Source organism: Mizuhopecten yessoensis, unplaced genomic scaffold (assembly GCF_002113885.1).
Source record: "Mizuhopecten yessoensis strain PY_sf001 unplaced genomic scaffold, ASM211388v2 scaffold429, whole genome shotgun sequence".
NCBI classification, from domain to species: Eukaryota; Metazoa; Mollusca; class Bivalvia; order Pectinida; family Pectinidae; genus Mizuhopecten; species Mizuhopecten yessoensis.
In genome coordinates, this window is record NW_018403542.1 from 30,960 (window position 1) to 46,744 (window position 15,785).

At 36.6% G+C, this 15,785-nt stretch overlaps 2 protein-coding genes across 3 annotated transcripts in view; one reads left to right on the forward strand and one right to left on the reverse strand.

The window, feature by feature from the left end:
- Nucleotides 1-1,008: 1,008 nt before the first annotated feature.
- LOC110448496 (nuclease EXOG, mitochondrial-like) lies at nt 1,009-11,478 on the reverse strand. The gene is made up of 5 exons (XM_021494764.1): nt 11,355-11,478; nt 5,460-5,618; nt 5,148-5,287; nt 4,636-4,827; nt 1,009-2,688 (listed from the first exon to the last, which is right to left on the reverse strand). The coding sequence occupies exons 1-5, from the start codon at nt 11,443-11,445 to the stop codon at nt 2,248-2,250; spliced, it is 1,023 nt and encodes a 340-aa protein (XP_021350439.1). The 5' UTR covers nt 11,446-11,478; the 3' UTR covers nt 1,009-2,247.
- A 285-nt stretch (nt 11,479-11,763) lies between these two features.
- Nucleotides 11,764-15,785, forward strand: part of LOC110448503 — a 47,212-nt gene continuing 43,190 nt past the window's right edge. For both annotated transcript variants that reach the window (XM_021494776.1, XM_021494783.1), the window contains exon 1: nt 11,764-11,880. The gene's annotated coding sequence lies outside the window, so the exon portion shown is untranslated. The remainder of the gene's footprint in view (nt 11,881-15,785) is intronic.

The window sequence follows — 15,785 nt, forward strand, 5'->3', positions numbered from 1 at the left end:
TTTCCATAAATCCATGATTATATGAGAAAAATTTCGTGTCAAAGACATAAATAATGAGTTTTTCCTCATTCGAAGCGAAGCAGACAGCATTTGCCATGATTTTTCCGGTTAATACAAAAATGAATTACATGTAATGTTTCACAAGCGGAATACAAACAAACTCCGTATCATTTCGTTCCGTTTGAAATCCCCCCTGCTATTTTGTATTAATCCAGAAGCCATGTTTTAAATGTAGGTCAGAGATGTGCTACAACGACATGGACATGTATTTTGAGTGTTCTAGTCCGTAATATACTATATATTTGTGTCTGTGGCATACATATGAGATCTATATTATATAAACCGTGAGGAGACATCGTTGTCATGAACTGTTAACCACTTAAGTGAGTTTTTCAAGCCGATTTTGTTCCGCCCGGATTTCGGGCGGAAACTGCATCAAAGAATTAGTGCTTCGGAAATGAGAGGTCGCAGTCGGCAAAATCATATCCGATTGGAAAAAGGCCGACCAGCGCCCTCTCATGTTATGGGAGTAGTTTGTGATAGTTTCTTTTTGTCTAAACATTGAGATGGGGATCTCATTTTTTTTCAAAATAAATTCAATATTTGTCATGTGTAAATCGATTTGTCTCTATAAATGTTAGAGTCTAGGATCTTAAATGAGTTTTCATTTCATATGAGTTTTTATGAAACGAGTCTTAGGAGTTTTAATTTTGCGAGCCTTGGCGAGCAAAAATTAAAACTTTGAGACGAGTTTCATAATACTCTTTTAATAATGATACTTTTTATCACATAACTCAGAAAACTTACATTTTGACGGGTTTTAAAGCCAAAATGTAGAGGGCTTAATCAAACGGAGACACGCAATTTTTTTGCACCATTCACAATCAATGATGTCAAGTCATTGTCCATATTATGACGTCACAATCAATTTCTGACTGGCACAGCCAATGAAAAACGCTCCAGGGTATATTACACTAGTGACATATGTAAAAATATTACACGGGCGAATTCACTGGATAACAGGCCGATTATGTGATAAATGTACACAGTGTATACTCAGCAAATGTAATTATGGTTATGGGTGGTAGCTATACATGTATATATAGTTTCAACTATTTCTAAGTTACATGTATAACCTGATTTTGTGCCACACCTCGGACCTGGTACTGTAGACGGTCTACAATGTTCTATTTCTAGAGGAGAAGTCAGTGCTATAGCTATATTACCCATTTTTGGCTCTACCATACAGCCCCTTGCATTGGTGGTCTGCCATTCTATCTGAGATTGCTTCCTACCAAATATTGCTGATATCTTTTTCTTTGTTCAAGAAAAGAAGTCACTTAAACCAATAAAGCAAAGTTATCCCTTCAACTCTGCCCCTCAATATCGAATTCAATCTCCTAAAAACGCTTCTTTCTATGGTTGATATCCATCTAGAGGGGAAGTCACTTAAAACAATTACACAATTTTACCCCTACCATCCTCCCCCTGGGTGTCAGTCCCTGTAATGTTCAACAAGGCAGTGTGTTGGTACATGTATAACAGGAACAGGAAATAGACATTTTATTTAGACAATAAAAATATGTTGGTAATAAACAAATAACAGTAAAATGTTTTAACATTTGAACTGAAAGCTTTATCAGTAACATACAGCTGTAACCGTATTTATACATCTATATTCTTCATTGTGATCCAAAATGTTTATAACACAACAATTTCTCATACTGCACACCAATATTTTTTCCTGTAGTAAAACAATTTACTGTCATCTTATTTTAACAAGAGATCACAGAGAGATCTTGGGGCCCACAATCATACCATCTTTATGTCAGTTCAATCTTTTCTCTTCTTTGTTTGATCAGTTTGCCTGGAAGCCAACCTGTTCTTCTAATCAGTCTCAAAGGTGAAAATGCACAATTAAGGACCATGGGAAATCTTAATGTGAAATTTTAGAAAGATTCCTTTGGTACTTTCAGAGAAATAGTACTAACAAACATTAACACTCTAAATTCAAGATTAATTGCCCTGTCGGCCATCCTAATTTTTCAATCAACTCAAAATAAGATATGCATTGCATCACTAGGGACCATGGGGAACCATCCTGTGAAATTCAATGTCACACGGACGATGACGGACAAGGAATGAAGAGCGATTTGAATAGCCCACCATCTGTTTGATACAGATCGAGCCACAGAGTTTAGAATGTGTAAACTTATTCCAAACATTTTATAGATTGCATAACTACTTTTATTCCTCTGGATTTTTTCTCTCTTTCTCCTCAAATTCTTTCATCTTATGTCTATATAAATCAATATGGTATTGGGAAGGAGGTATGTTTTTGACTTCAAGTTCATTCCAAGCTTTTTCGAAACTTTGCCTATTCTGAGCACTTTTCAAACGTCTACCAATAAAATATGAATCAAAATCTCTTTTTGGCATGAGTTTACAAGAGTCTATCTCACACAGATTACCAAGATGTGAAGTGTCAAGCTTAGGCGTGAATGTGACTCCAGTCTTTCTTTCAACATCATCCAGAGGTACTTGATACTCTGTCAAGGCATGCTCAAATCCAATTGGCTCATTTGGCACTATAAATGAGCCAATAGCTACAGGGTTTGAATTTGTATCCTCCACAATGATGACTTTATATAAATGAGTTGGGACTGCAACCTGATTTTTCCCAATTACCTACAAATAACAGGAAAAGGTACTCACAACAAGAAGACAATTTTTAATTTGTTATTCTTCTTATATTTTAAATATGTAACAGGAAAGAGAATATATATAGTGTGCTTCCACCGGGGATGGAACCCTCGATCTCCAGGTTCCTAATCGGACGCTTAATCGGACGCTCTACCACTGAGGTAAAGGGAAATTCCCTTTAGCTAGAAGCTAGAAGGCGACCGTAATCCTATGTTTGCAATTTATTAAAACCTCCCCCCTTTTTAAATGTGCTTGCCCTCCAACACCTATATCCCTGTCACCACAGGGAGGGCCACGGACACCATTTATAACAGGAAAGAGAATATTGTGCTTCCAACCACGGGGATCCAACCATCGATCTCCAGGTTCCTAGTCGGATGCTCTACCACTGAGCTTTAAGGGAAATTCCCTCTAGCTCGAAGCTAGAAGGCGACCATAATCCTATTTACAATTAAAACCTGCCACATAGTGAGGAAATATTTTTCAAATCTTACTTCAATGATAGCATTGGACTTTGGATGTTGGAAAAGAATTTTTTTTGCTCCATGCCAAACAAACATTGGTTTTTAACTCAAGCAAAATCAAAACTTTATTTTTGAATTCTATGAATATGAAATTTTCTTTAAAAGTAAAAATGGTATCTCCATGTCAGAAAGGTTAACTTTTATTAAAAAAAAAAAGAAGTTTTTATTGGTCTTTTCATCCCTTACGAATTTACAGATCATTCACATTGGCTTTCTAAGAGAAGTTATTTTTAATCTACTCAAAGAAGTTATTTTTAATCTACTCAAAGAATGTTTCCCTGCAGGTAGGGCGTAAGAATTGTACCTGCTGCCCCCAATTGCATAATCGTAAGAGGCAACTAACTTTGGGACCTTATCTTTTCTCTCCTTTCTAAAAAACTTTTCTCTTCATAATGTCTCCGTTGACAATGCCTCACTTTTGGCCATTTGTTGAGCGTTCGCCCCTGTGAGGAAGGCTTTGGGTTCTGTCCTCTGGCTGAGACATACCAAAGTCTTTAAAAATGGTAGTTTCTACTCCTGTTTAACGCTCAGCAAATTAGAAGTGGGACGGCTGGTTTGCCCGTTGTCAGTATAATGCGACTGGGTGGGGTGTCCTTCGGCAGTATGTTTCAGTCAGGTAGCACTATAAAGTCGGCATCAGTTCCGCGCTATCATAAGGAGACAAACATGAACATATAGCAGCCTCCCAAAATACACACACATACACTACACGCATGCATCTTGGTACAGGGGAGGCCGTCCTTAAATGATCTTAGCTGTTAATAGGACGTTAAACAAAATAAAACCAAAAAAAAACAAAAACTCAAAGAATGGAAATACAATCAACCATTGGAGAATTGTCTGTACCTGAGAAACAGCGATTTTAAACCTTGGTACATGTATATTTAAGTTATCAGTTAATATTAAAGATCTGTTGTGTTAAGAAGTACAGTGAGCACTCTATTTAGTGGGTTAAAGTGACAACCATCACTACTTAGGTGGTTAAAGTGACAACCAATACTAATTAGTGGGTAAGTGACAACCAATACTACTTAGTGGGTTAAAGTGACAATCAACACTAATTAGTGGGTTAGTGACAACCAACACTAATTAGTGGGTTCAAGTGACAACCAACACTACTTAGTGGGCTAAAGTGACAACCAACACTACTTAGTGGGCTAGTGACAACCAACACTAATTAGTGGGTAAATGACAACTAACACTATATACTTGGTAAGTGACAACCAACACTACTTAATGGGTTAAAGTGACAACCAACACTACTTAGTGGGTTAAAGTGACAACCAACATTACTTACTTAGTAAATGACAACCAACACTACTTACTGGATAAGTGACAACCAACATTACTTACTGGGTAGTGACAACCAACATTACTTGCAGTGTAATTGACAACCAACACTACTTACTGGGTAAGTGACAACCAATTTACCATTGTCTGATGGAGAAGGGAGAGATAGAGGTCCACTAAATATGGTAACAGCATGGTATCGTTGTGTCAGCTCACGGCAGTACATTTCTAGACGGTTCCAGAAGCCGGCATTATTCTCCAGGTTTTGAGGTACGATGTTTGACAGATAAAAAGACTGAGACATGGCCTCCTATAAACACAAACAGAAAAGCTTATTTAACTTTATAACAAGGTGCAGATTGTTGGGGCTGATATTATTATCAAAATCTGCTGGCAGGCTAATTCTTTATATCAAATTGTACATTTCTGGTCAATATTGCAGGATTTTAACCAATTAGTTTTGGAACATGTTAATCAGGCTGCTGATTTGTAGGTCCTTCGTTTGTTGTTTGAGTCCAGCAGAAAATATAGAAGGTTTCTTTATAGTCAAGTCTGATAAAAATACATAGGAACTTGTATACAACTATCTGTATTATTCATTATTATATATGTACATATTTGACTGCCTACCTGGGAGTGCTTGTTATCCCCGGCAGGTGACATATGACCTCGAGACCATCCACTCCTCAGGTAGTCCAAGTTATCCGCACTGAATTGGGTCGATATCTCTGGGTCAGGCTTGAATCTGATGTTTTTTCTATCAGCTGGGCCTGCTCGTCCAGAACACAGGAAGATAATTTGTGCCTTAATGACAAATCCCACTATAGTCATTATTTAATTTTGTTTGATTTTAATTCAAAAAAATTATTATAACTTGAACATTTTTAGACATGACATTTATCACTTTAATAAAGTCAATAGTGTAATGTCTAGAACACATACCATCAACGTGCCCTTGTGTTATCCTTTCTGCCACCCAAATAGGAGTTTTCTTTGCCTGGTCATAAGCTAAGACATGGTTGTCGTAGACATGAATGTTAGGTCCCCTGTCAGGGATGCCATGGGTGAGGATATGTTTGCTAGCCAGCTCAGGGGACGGTTCTACAACAACAACAGGTTTAGTTGGATATTTAATCCTTCAGCTAGCAGTAGGAACTATATCTAATTAAACGTTTCTGCATTAATTACCTATAACAAAGTAATCATACTGTGAACACACATTTCATGCAGTGGAACAATTGTTACATACAAATACTGTTACACTGAATAAAGCATTATTTTTGTGACAAAAATGAAAGACAATAATGATAATAGTCATGCCTAGTGTTGTTCCATTTAATCAATTTAAACAATGATTAGTCATTTAAAACTGTTCAACTTCCGACTGACTAATCAATCATGATTTTCTATAATTGATCAATTGGTTTCACTAGGAATGTAACAAACACTTACAAGAATTATTCAGATTTAGAACAGCTTAAAATGATTAAACAAACAGTTTTCTTATAAAGTGCACTCAAATAACATTTCTGCTTATATCAGTAGGTATTCAACAAGTGTCCGCCAGTACACAATAGCCCTGTTGAATGTTTCTCTATTATTTAGTTTTATGATCATGCAATCATTGAGCATTTGAGAAACAGTGATGATTGATCATGTGTGGCGTTTCCCAACACTAAAGTTATGCTATCATGCTTAAGTTGAGCAACAGATCTAGGCCTAAATAATAGGAGTAAAAAAATGTGATGGCCAATCAGGGATTGTAAGCAGGATATCCAAACTGAAATGATCTGTCATCAATTTGACATGTACAACTAATTAAATATAAGCTGTACTACATTGCAGTCACCAGTAATATTAATTGATCAATATTTCTCCTGAAAAAGTGACAAATACTTATAATTACATCTACGACCTGCATTAAATGTATCAGGGGTCACTGGTTTAATTCATTGACAGTGTGTATGTTTCTTGAGGACCAAGGTACTGATATGGTTCCGGGTTGTTTCGCCTCAAATCCCGTTCACCCTAGGTTGTTTTGCGCTAGGTTGTTTTTAGGGCGAAACATTGTTTGGTATTTTCTTTTCATTTTTATTTGTTTTAAGTCACGAACTAGAACACTGACATGTCAGTAAGAGCCCCGTCTTGTGGCAATATATTCCCCATAATCATCAAGAAGCAATCTGCCCCTATAGCTCAGCTTCACGTCAGAAATTTGGACTTCAAAAAGAAGCGCAAGGAAGCAAAATATACATTTTAGATGTACAATGATGTGTCTTGTTTCAGCTTCCACCTTCATATTTGCTGGGCTAACAGAAATGTAAATACCAGTGCAATACTCATTTGTTAGCTTTTATATGTTTTATTTCACCTTAAATACCTCCTCCATCAAGAGCAAGGGTCAAAGTCAGAGATCCACTTTGTCAGTTGACTTATTCTTTAATTCCGACCAACTTTGCTTCATAATATCATAACAAAATGTTCATCAGTGAAAGATACAAAACTTGATCTTGACCTTGAACCTTTAGACCCCGTAACCTGGACCTGAGGTCAGTTGACTCTGTGTTAAGTTCTGAACAACTTTACTTCATAATAACATAAAAATAATGTTCATCAGTAAAGGGATACAATATTTGACCTTGACATTGACCCAGTCACCTTGACCTTAAGTCAGTTGACTCCTTATTAAATCCCGACCAACTTTGCTTCATAATGTCATAACAAAATGTTCGTCAGTGAAAAGATACAAAATTTGACCTTGACTTTTGACCCAGTGACCTTGACCTTTGGTCAAATGACTCCTTGTTTAATTTCGATCAACATTGCTTCAAAGTGTCACAACGAAATGCCACCAGTGAAATGATACTAAATTTGACCTTGACCTTTGATCCAGTGAACTTGACCAAAACTCTGTCGACTCTTTATTAATTCTGAGCACATTGCTTCATAGTGTCATAACAAAATGTTCATCAGCGAAAAGATGCAAATATTGACCTTAACCTTTAAACCTAATGACCTGGACATTTGACCTCGACTTTTTACCTCAGTGTCTCTTTGTTAAATTCCGACCAACTTTGCTTCATAATGTCATAAAATGCTCATTAGTGAAAAGATGAAAAAAATGACATGGAACTTTGACCTAGAACTTTCACCCGATGACCTTGACCTTCGGTCAGTTGACTCCTTGTTTACTTCTGATCAACTTTGCTTCATAATGTCATAACAAAATGTTCATCAGCGAAAAGATGCAAATATTGACCTTGACCTTTAAACCTAATGACCTGGACATTTGACCTCGACTTTTTACCTCAGTGTCTCTTTGTTTAATTCCGACCAACTTTGCTTCATAACGTCATAAAATGCTCATTAGTGAAAAGATCAAAAAAATGACATGGATCTTTGACCTAGAACTTTCACCCGATGACCTTGACCTTCGGTCAGTTGACTCCTTGTTTACTTCTGATCAACTTTGCTTCATAATGTCATAACAAAATGTTCATCAGTGAAAAGATGCAAAATTTGACCTGTACCTTTGAACCTTATGACCTTGACCTTTGACCTTGACTTTTTAACTCAATGTGTATTTTTGTTAACTGAACATCTTGACCAAGTTTCATGTAAATCGGTCAATAAATACCAAAGCCAGGAACAAAATTTGTGGACGGACAGATGGTCAGACAGAGTGATTACTATATAGGGCCCCCCCTATCAAAGATACGGGGCCCTAATTAAGTCTTCTTAGACTTCCATATCATTAAAATCAGTTTTATATAAAAAAAAATGTGTTTGTGTTGTTTTTTAGTACATTGTAAAGGAAACAAGAGTACTGCGGCGGCGGGGGGGAACAAAATACGCCCGTCGAATGACATCTAGTGTTATATACTTTCTTACATTGAAATAAGATCTGCATCATTCTAAGAGTGGTTAGCTGACATGAAATGCTATAAAAAATGTAGGAGAAAATCTTCGGACAAAAAATCAAATACTTAAATGAAAAAAAGGCAATAAATTTTGCAAAAATCATCGAATCAAAATTCTTTTAGGGGAGACGCAACTTAATACCATGATTATAATGTATACCAAGTTTCAAAGAGATACGTTGAAAAATGTAGGAGGAGAATGCAGGACAAAAACCAAATACTGAAATGAACAAAAGGCAATAACTTTTGGAAAAATTGTCGAATCAAAATTCTTTTAAGGGAGACACAACTTCATATCATGATTATAATGAATACGAAGTTTCAAATAGATCGGTCAAAAAATGTAGGAGGAGATTGCCGGACAAACAAAGTTTACGCCGGACAGACAACGCCATACCATAATACTACTGTCAAATTTGACGGTCGTATAAAAACGGAATATGTTATTTTATTCATGCTGGCACACATTATAACATAAATATTGAATTTAATTTTAGAAAATAATTAAGAATAGTGAAATGAAACAAAAATGGTGTAATTTTAATTACATTGCGGGGTATACAACAATATTATTTTCCCATGTTAACACATTTAGTCTAGTGTACACATAATCGTCGCCGTGTGACAATGTTTTCTTTACTTGATTTCTGCGCATGTCCGTGTTGTTTTTTGCTAATTGGAGGAGATTTTTGAGAAGTTTTGATAGTACCGACATTTCTCAATACTGTGTTATAAACCAACATTACATTATGGATAATTTAGTTTCATTATATGTCCATACCTAATCTATGTATCTAAGTATTGTACTTAGAGAAATTAATTTAGTTTCATTATATGTCCATACTTAATCTATATATTATAAGTATTCATGCATTATCAAATCCTAGTCACACCTCCTTGTGGTGCCAGCTGGAAACACTTTATTTCAAATATGTTTGATATAAAGTTGGCTGACGTGACAGGGTGCTTTTTAATTGTTTACATTATGTTAGAAGTTGTATTTAAAGTATTACTATTTTACATTTTTAACGTTAAAACATGTTCAGGTGCATTTTATAAAGAACAACATTAAGTTAATTAATATCTCCTGAATCTTCAATTTGCTGAACTTTATTTTAAGAATACTGTTTACAGTCATAATATGTAATATTATTGGACACTAGTATATGAGTTGTTTTGTATCCACTTTTCCTATCCATAAGACATCAACATATTTTGTTTAGCTATTGCTATACATATATTGGCATTTGCAGCTGACAACACATGCTCTTTACTCTCTCCTGTTTTCATATGCTAGTCATACATACAGATATATAGATATTTACTACTGATTGCCTGACATCTCTCTCTGTCTGTCTCTCTCTCTGTCTGTCTATGTTTTGTCCTTGTCTTTTTTTCATCCACTGTCCATTTTTCTTTTTATTAACCTTTCCTTTTCTGCTTTCCTTATACAAATGCAATGTAAATGTAAACATTGGAAAAATGTATTAAAATGACAATCAGTAATCATGTGTGAAGGTGGAAGCGAGATTAGTGCGTGTGAGATTTTCAGCTATAACAAATGTACTTTTGCATTGTATGAAAAACAAAACAACCAACAACAACATTACTTAATTAAGGTAATGATTCCGAATATTAGTATGTCCGTTGTCGGCTTCGGTGATGAATATACAGGTTCGTTCTTCATCTTCTGGCACGTAATTATGAATTCAGGTCGTTTCGGTATTTCTGAAAGTGGTTTCAGTATTTCTGAAAGTTGTTTTGGTACTTATGGAAAACACACTTTGGTACCAAGTTTAAGTCAACGTCACCACTTTTTGCGTGCTGTATACCTTCAAGGGAAGTAACTCTTAGTCAAAACTTGTGTTATAATACATGTGTTTGTATCAGTTTGTTATTTTGATTTGCTCATGTTTCTAATATTTTTCTTTGATAGATTTTTTGAAGTGGTCTTTGCTTGTTTTGATACAGTCCATGTATATTTGATATAAGCACGAACTTGATATCTAATATGTCAGTGACATAAGGTTTTTTTAACACGTCATGAATACCAAAAACAAAACATGATTAATGTTATTACATTGATGAATAATTTTATATAAATATAACATGTTTAATTCATATTTCAATAATTTCTAAGTATAACGGGACATATATATAACCGTCATTTTTATGACAAGTTGGTGAATTCCCTCAACGTTGAGCTACTCCGATCTACTCATTTGAAGTTTGAAAACAATGATTGACTGATCTGCTTGATTGTTTTAACAACTACGAAAGCAAACGTTAAATAAACAACCAACAATAAATAATATTTATGAACTAATAAACGAAGTACCAAAAATAAACAACCAACAATAAATGACAAATGAGAAATATTTATGAACTAAAAAACGAAGTACCGAAAAAAATCGTTGAAGTACCGAAACTACTTACAAAAAGTACCGAAATCTCTTATTTTTGAAGTACCGAAACTACAGTGTACCGAAAGACTGTACCCCATAATGAAATCTTGATTCAAGAGAAAGATAAGTTTTTAACTTTTAACATGATATTTATGACTTAAAGAAACAAATATGTTTTTAGGGCGAAACAACCTTGGGCGAACGGGATTTGGGGCGAAACAATCCGTTACCACTGATACAATGTACATTGTATATGACCGTGGGAGGGGCGGGGGGATACCCATAGTAATACATAAAGACTGTCGTTTAAAACCCTTAATACACTTTTCATAACATATGCATGCGATTCGAATTCAAACAGCTATACGGTGTGACCATCCTGGCTGAAGATGACGCCAAGTACCTAATACCATGCAGAGACATTAACACAACAGTTAACGTGTACGTCTCTGGAACATGCCATGATGGACATCGCGCGCGCACTGATCAATATATTGTGTAATATAGGGTACCTGAATATGTCCCGTCCTTTGTCACCATGTAATACACAACTACAGACGCGTAAGATGCCACAGAACCAAAAAGGAAGCTCCTCAAAGACATTTTGTGCTTACAAATTTGAAACCACCCCGCCAATATCAGCAATACGGAAACTACACAGAAGAGTTCCGACAGCTGAAATGTACACGCAATGAGAAATTATTTACTCTTCGTTGGTTTGAACAGTATTTAATCTGGAGTTAGTTAAAATAACATGTTTTTTGGCTTATTGACTTGTTTAACTACACAACATTTTGCTCGTAATTCTACAGAATTTACAGTAACGACCATACTAGGTAAAACCGAAAGTAGCATATTGACACGGTCATGAATGTGTTTGAATGAAACGTTAACTTCACATACTTGTAACAAGCGTTTTGTGACGACTTCCTTCTAAAAGGGATAAGATGGTGGTTTTCTACAGCGAAGTAAAAATAGACTAGAAGTTTCCTTCGTCCGGTTGGCTAAGTTATATACTGATCGATGATAACTACTGAGGTAAATATTAATAAATAATATCATTTAATATGTTTACATAGACCTACAGGTTACAATTGACATATAGATGACTCGTCAGCAGGGGGTTCTATCTATGTTATACTCCACAGAGACCAAAATGGCTTTAATGCGGAGGGGGTTGAGTACGCATGCGATACTTAGTTTCGTTTAATCACAGTTGGAAGGGATTGATGCTTTAAATGCATCTATTCCTTGCACCCCGACTGTGATGTCGTCCATGTGGTTCCAATCTGTGGCTGTTCGCACAAAGAATGAGTTTCTGTATTGTTTCGTGTTGCTGTTGGGTATTATATGACTGCTCTGTTATTGTTCCTGATTGAATTTGGAATTGGTCTTGATGCCTCGCAGTCCTGGAATATACGCTGTCTTGCTTTCCTTTTTTCATGTTGGAAATTAATAAAGTCTTTGCTATAGGCATTGATGGAATTTGCTCCTCTACTATTTTATAACAGAATGTTAGTCTCTGTTGTTTTCGTCTTGATGCTAGTGGTGGAAGTTGTAGCTCCTTGAGTAGTTTGGTTATGAATCCCTCTTCCCTTGTTCTGTAAACCTTCTAGATTGGATGCTTTCCAATTTGTTAATGTTCGCCTTTATGTATTGGTCCCAGATTATTGCTCCATATCCTAAGATGGATCTGACAAGAGCAATGTAAGCTGTCTTTCTACATTCTCTGGGGCAGTGTTGTAGGTTGCGTTGTAGGAAGCCTAAGGTAGAACTGGCCTTTTTCGTGGTACTTGCTATATGTTCTTCCCACTTCATATCAATCCCCTGATAGTTGTAATCCTAGGTATGGGCTTGGCTTGTCTGTACGTGATATAAGTTGTGTCCATTAAGTTTGCAGCCCAAGTTTCAAGCTGTTTAAGGTTGTCTTGAAGTGTTTCGTGGTCCTTTTTGAGATTATCTCGCTAGAGTAGGCAGTCATCTGCGAAAAGTCTAACTGTTGATTTCACAGAGTCTGGCAAGTCATTTATATAGCAAAGGAAGAGTAGGGGTCCTAGTACTGTTCCTTGTGGTACTCCTGACTCAACCGTTGCCTCTTCAGAGAGTTCTCCCTCTATGGCTACCCGCATCTTCCTGCGAGTTAGGAAGGTTTTTAGCCATTAATTGGTGCAGAGGTCCTCTGATCCCATATGAATCCAGCTTGTGGAGTAGTCTGTCATAGGGAACTGTGTCAAAGGCCTTGGAGAAGTCCAGTATTGCCATGTCCACTTGTTTGCCTCGGTCAAAAGATTTCAGTAGGTCGTCAATGGTGGAAAGGAGTTGTGTTTCACAGGAGTATCCTGATTGGAAGCCATATGATTCAGAGATGTAAGTAACTTATGTCTGTCCAACTGATCTAATATATGTTTGCATATGTGTTCTAGAATTTTACATGGTACTGATGTTAGTGATACCGGACGATAATTTTCTGCTGAGTGTTTATCTCCCTTTTTGAAGTTGCAGGAAATGTTTGCACTTAGCCAGTCTACTGGTAGCTCACCGGTTGTTATTGAACGTGGTCTTGAAGATTTGTGTCAGAATGGGTGCTATGTAGTCTGTACTCTTTTAGAACACGATTTGGAATGTTATCTGGCCCCAACGCTTTGGAAGGATTTAGGTTTCGTAGGAGCTTTGCTACTCCCTCTTGCTTAATATTTAGATTAGGAATCAACTGATTTAAGTTTATATGTGTTTTTGGCGAGATTTTGTTGTTATTACGGGTGAAGACAGATGAGAATTGGTTTAGTAAAATTTGTGCCTTTTCTTTGCTGTCGCTGACAAGGGTGCCCTGTGATTTTAGTGCGGCCACCCCTATGTTATCCTGTTTCCTTGATTTTACATATTTCCAGAATGGTTTAGAGTTGTTCTGATCAAGTCCCTCTTGTATAACATTAGTTACATAAGCGTTTTCCACTTTCCTTAAGTTCGTTCGGGTTTGTTAAGCTTCAACAAACCCCCTAAAAGATGTAATACTAATAGGACCCTTATTATATATATATATATAGCTCACCTGCCCGAAGGGCAAGTGAGCTCATGTCATGGTGCATCGTCTGTCCTTCGTCCCTCATCGTCCGTCAACTTTTCCTTTTAATGACTTCTTCTGAAGAATGGACAGGCCTAGAGTCATGATATTTGGGTGATAGCTTCGTCGGTTGGAGCCTGACAAAGTTTGAGAATGAAAATTACCTTGACCTACTTTCAAGGTCACAGGGGTCAAATGTGTCAACGTGTGTTAACAGTGACGTCACAGTCAACACTATATGATGACGCGTGTTTACAGTGACGTCACAGAGAAGTTTTGATGTCGGACAAGCTTAGCTTGCAGCATACTGGCAGCATGGTAACAAAAGGGCCATTGGCCAGGCTGCTGGCATGCTGGCTTGCTGGCATGCTGGCTTAGCCTGCAGCATACTGGCAGCATAATTTAAATATTTGAAACATGCTGCCAGTATGCTGCTCCCCTTTTAATTACTAGGGCAATATTTTGCAGCATAATAGCAGCATGTGCTGCAGATGCTGCAGGAATGCTGCATGTTCATGCTGCTCAGATGCTGCTCAGATGCTGCCTAGATGCTGCAAATCCGTAAGGAATTATTTCCATTGACAAACAGATCGAGAGAGGCGTACAGAATAGTTTTCTGAGTTTCCAAGTTATATTTTATAACGTAGAGTATTTATATTTTATGGCTGTAAACAGTTTTTTGTTTTTAAATTTGTTGTTGATGTTGATGTTTGTGTCAGGCCCTTAAAATGGACACTTTTCAAAGTTTAGGGGGGTGGGGGAGCTTTTCTGGAGATAATGCTGCACTGTAAATAATGTACTTTGTTGCTTTGCAACCGATATGAGTCGAAAGACTTAAGGTAATAAAGAACTTGAATTTGAACTTGACATGTACATGTAGTTTATATTTATTATAAGGTGAGCATTTTGGCAATTTAATATTGATTTATTTTGTCATAAATATGAATTAGGATTTAACTGCTTGTCTTTTATTGAACAAGGGCAACACCCTTACAAACAATAAATTATGTATATTTGGGTGCTTCTTTGTCTTTGAAAGTTTTGAAATTTATATTTTTCAATTGGTATAATAAATCACTCCAGGTGACCATGTATACTTGAAACCACAGGTGAAAATACAGGTACATCTATCATGAAATAGCCTCTACCTTTGAAATAACACTTTATCTATATATATACTTAATTCCAATAGATCTAGATGGTATATATATATAGTCCTCTCCCAACTGACAGGGTGATCACCACACCGTGACATATTAGAACGATACAATTATATATAGGTAGAGTCCATCTGGTGAGCCTTTACCACTGACCTGACGGGTTTTGATTGATTGATTGATAGGTTTTACGTCCGCTTCACTACCGCGTATTTCGGTTATCCAGCAGACGGAGAACAGAAAGGAAAATGAGTAGAAGGGATAAAGTATGGAGTAAAAGAGTAGAAGAGGGGGAAAGTTTGGAGAAGGGGCCGTCTATCCTATATATATTAACTGTATAAGTCTAGTTTTTGTAAGACGGCTCCTGTGCCTAATAATGCCTTAACCTAACACTCATCGTACAGCATCACCAAGTCAGGACCGGAAGTGAGGTACTGTGCTGCCTCCAGCCACACCAGCCCCTGCCTATTCTATGAATTTGGTTTGTGTATAAAATTTGGAAGTCCATCTAAATGTCTTAATAAAGAGACCCTAGTTCTAACGGCCTAAAATTTTGGATACAATTTTCACTATCCTCTGTGTCGGCGTTTAAGCGCCTACTCTTTTTCGAAAAACCCAGAGGGATTTTTTCCGTGCGTGATTGGACAGTTCTCACACGGGTCACCATTTATAGTCCCATCCGACGGACTGTATATTAGTGGTTAGTGTCATGCATGTGCTGTTTT

Coding starts and splice junctions, on each gene's coding strand:
- LOC110448496 (XM_021494764.1), bottom strand. CDS start 11,445: ATGTCTTTGAGGAGCTTCCTTTTTGGTTCTGTGGCATCTTACGCGTCT. Junction 4,828..5,147: donor GGGATAACAAGCACTCCCAG/GTAGGCAGTCAA, acceptor TTGTGTTTATAG/GAGGCCATGTCTCAGTCTTT. Junction 2,689..4,635: donor AATTGGTTGTCACTTACCCA/GTAAGTAGTGTT, acceptor TGTTATTTGTAG/GTAATTGGGAAAAATCAGGT.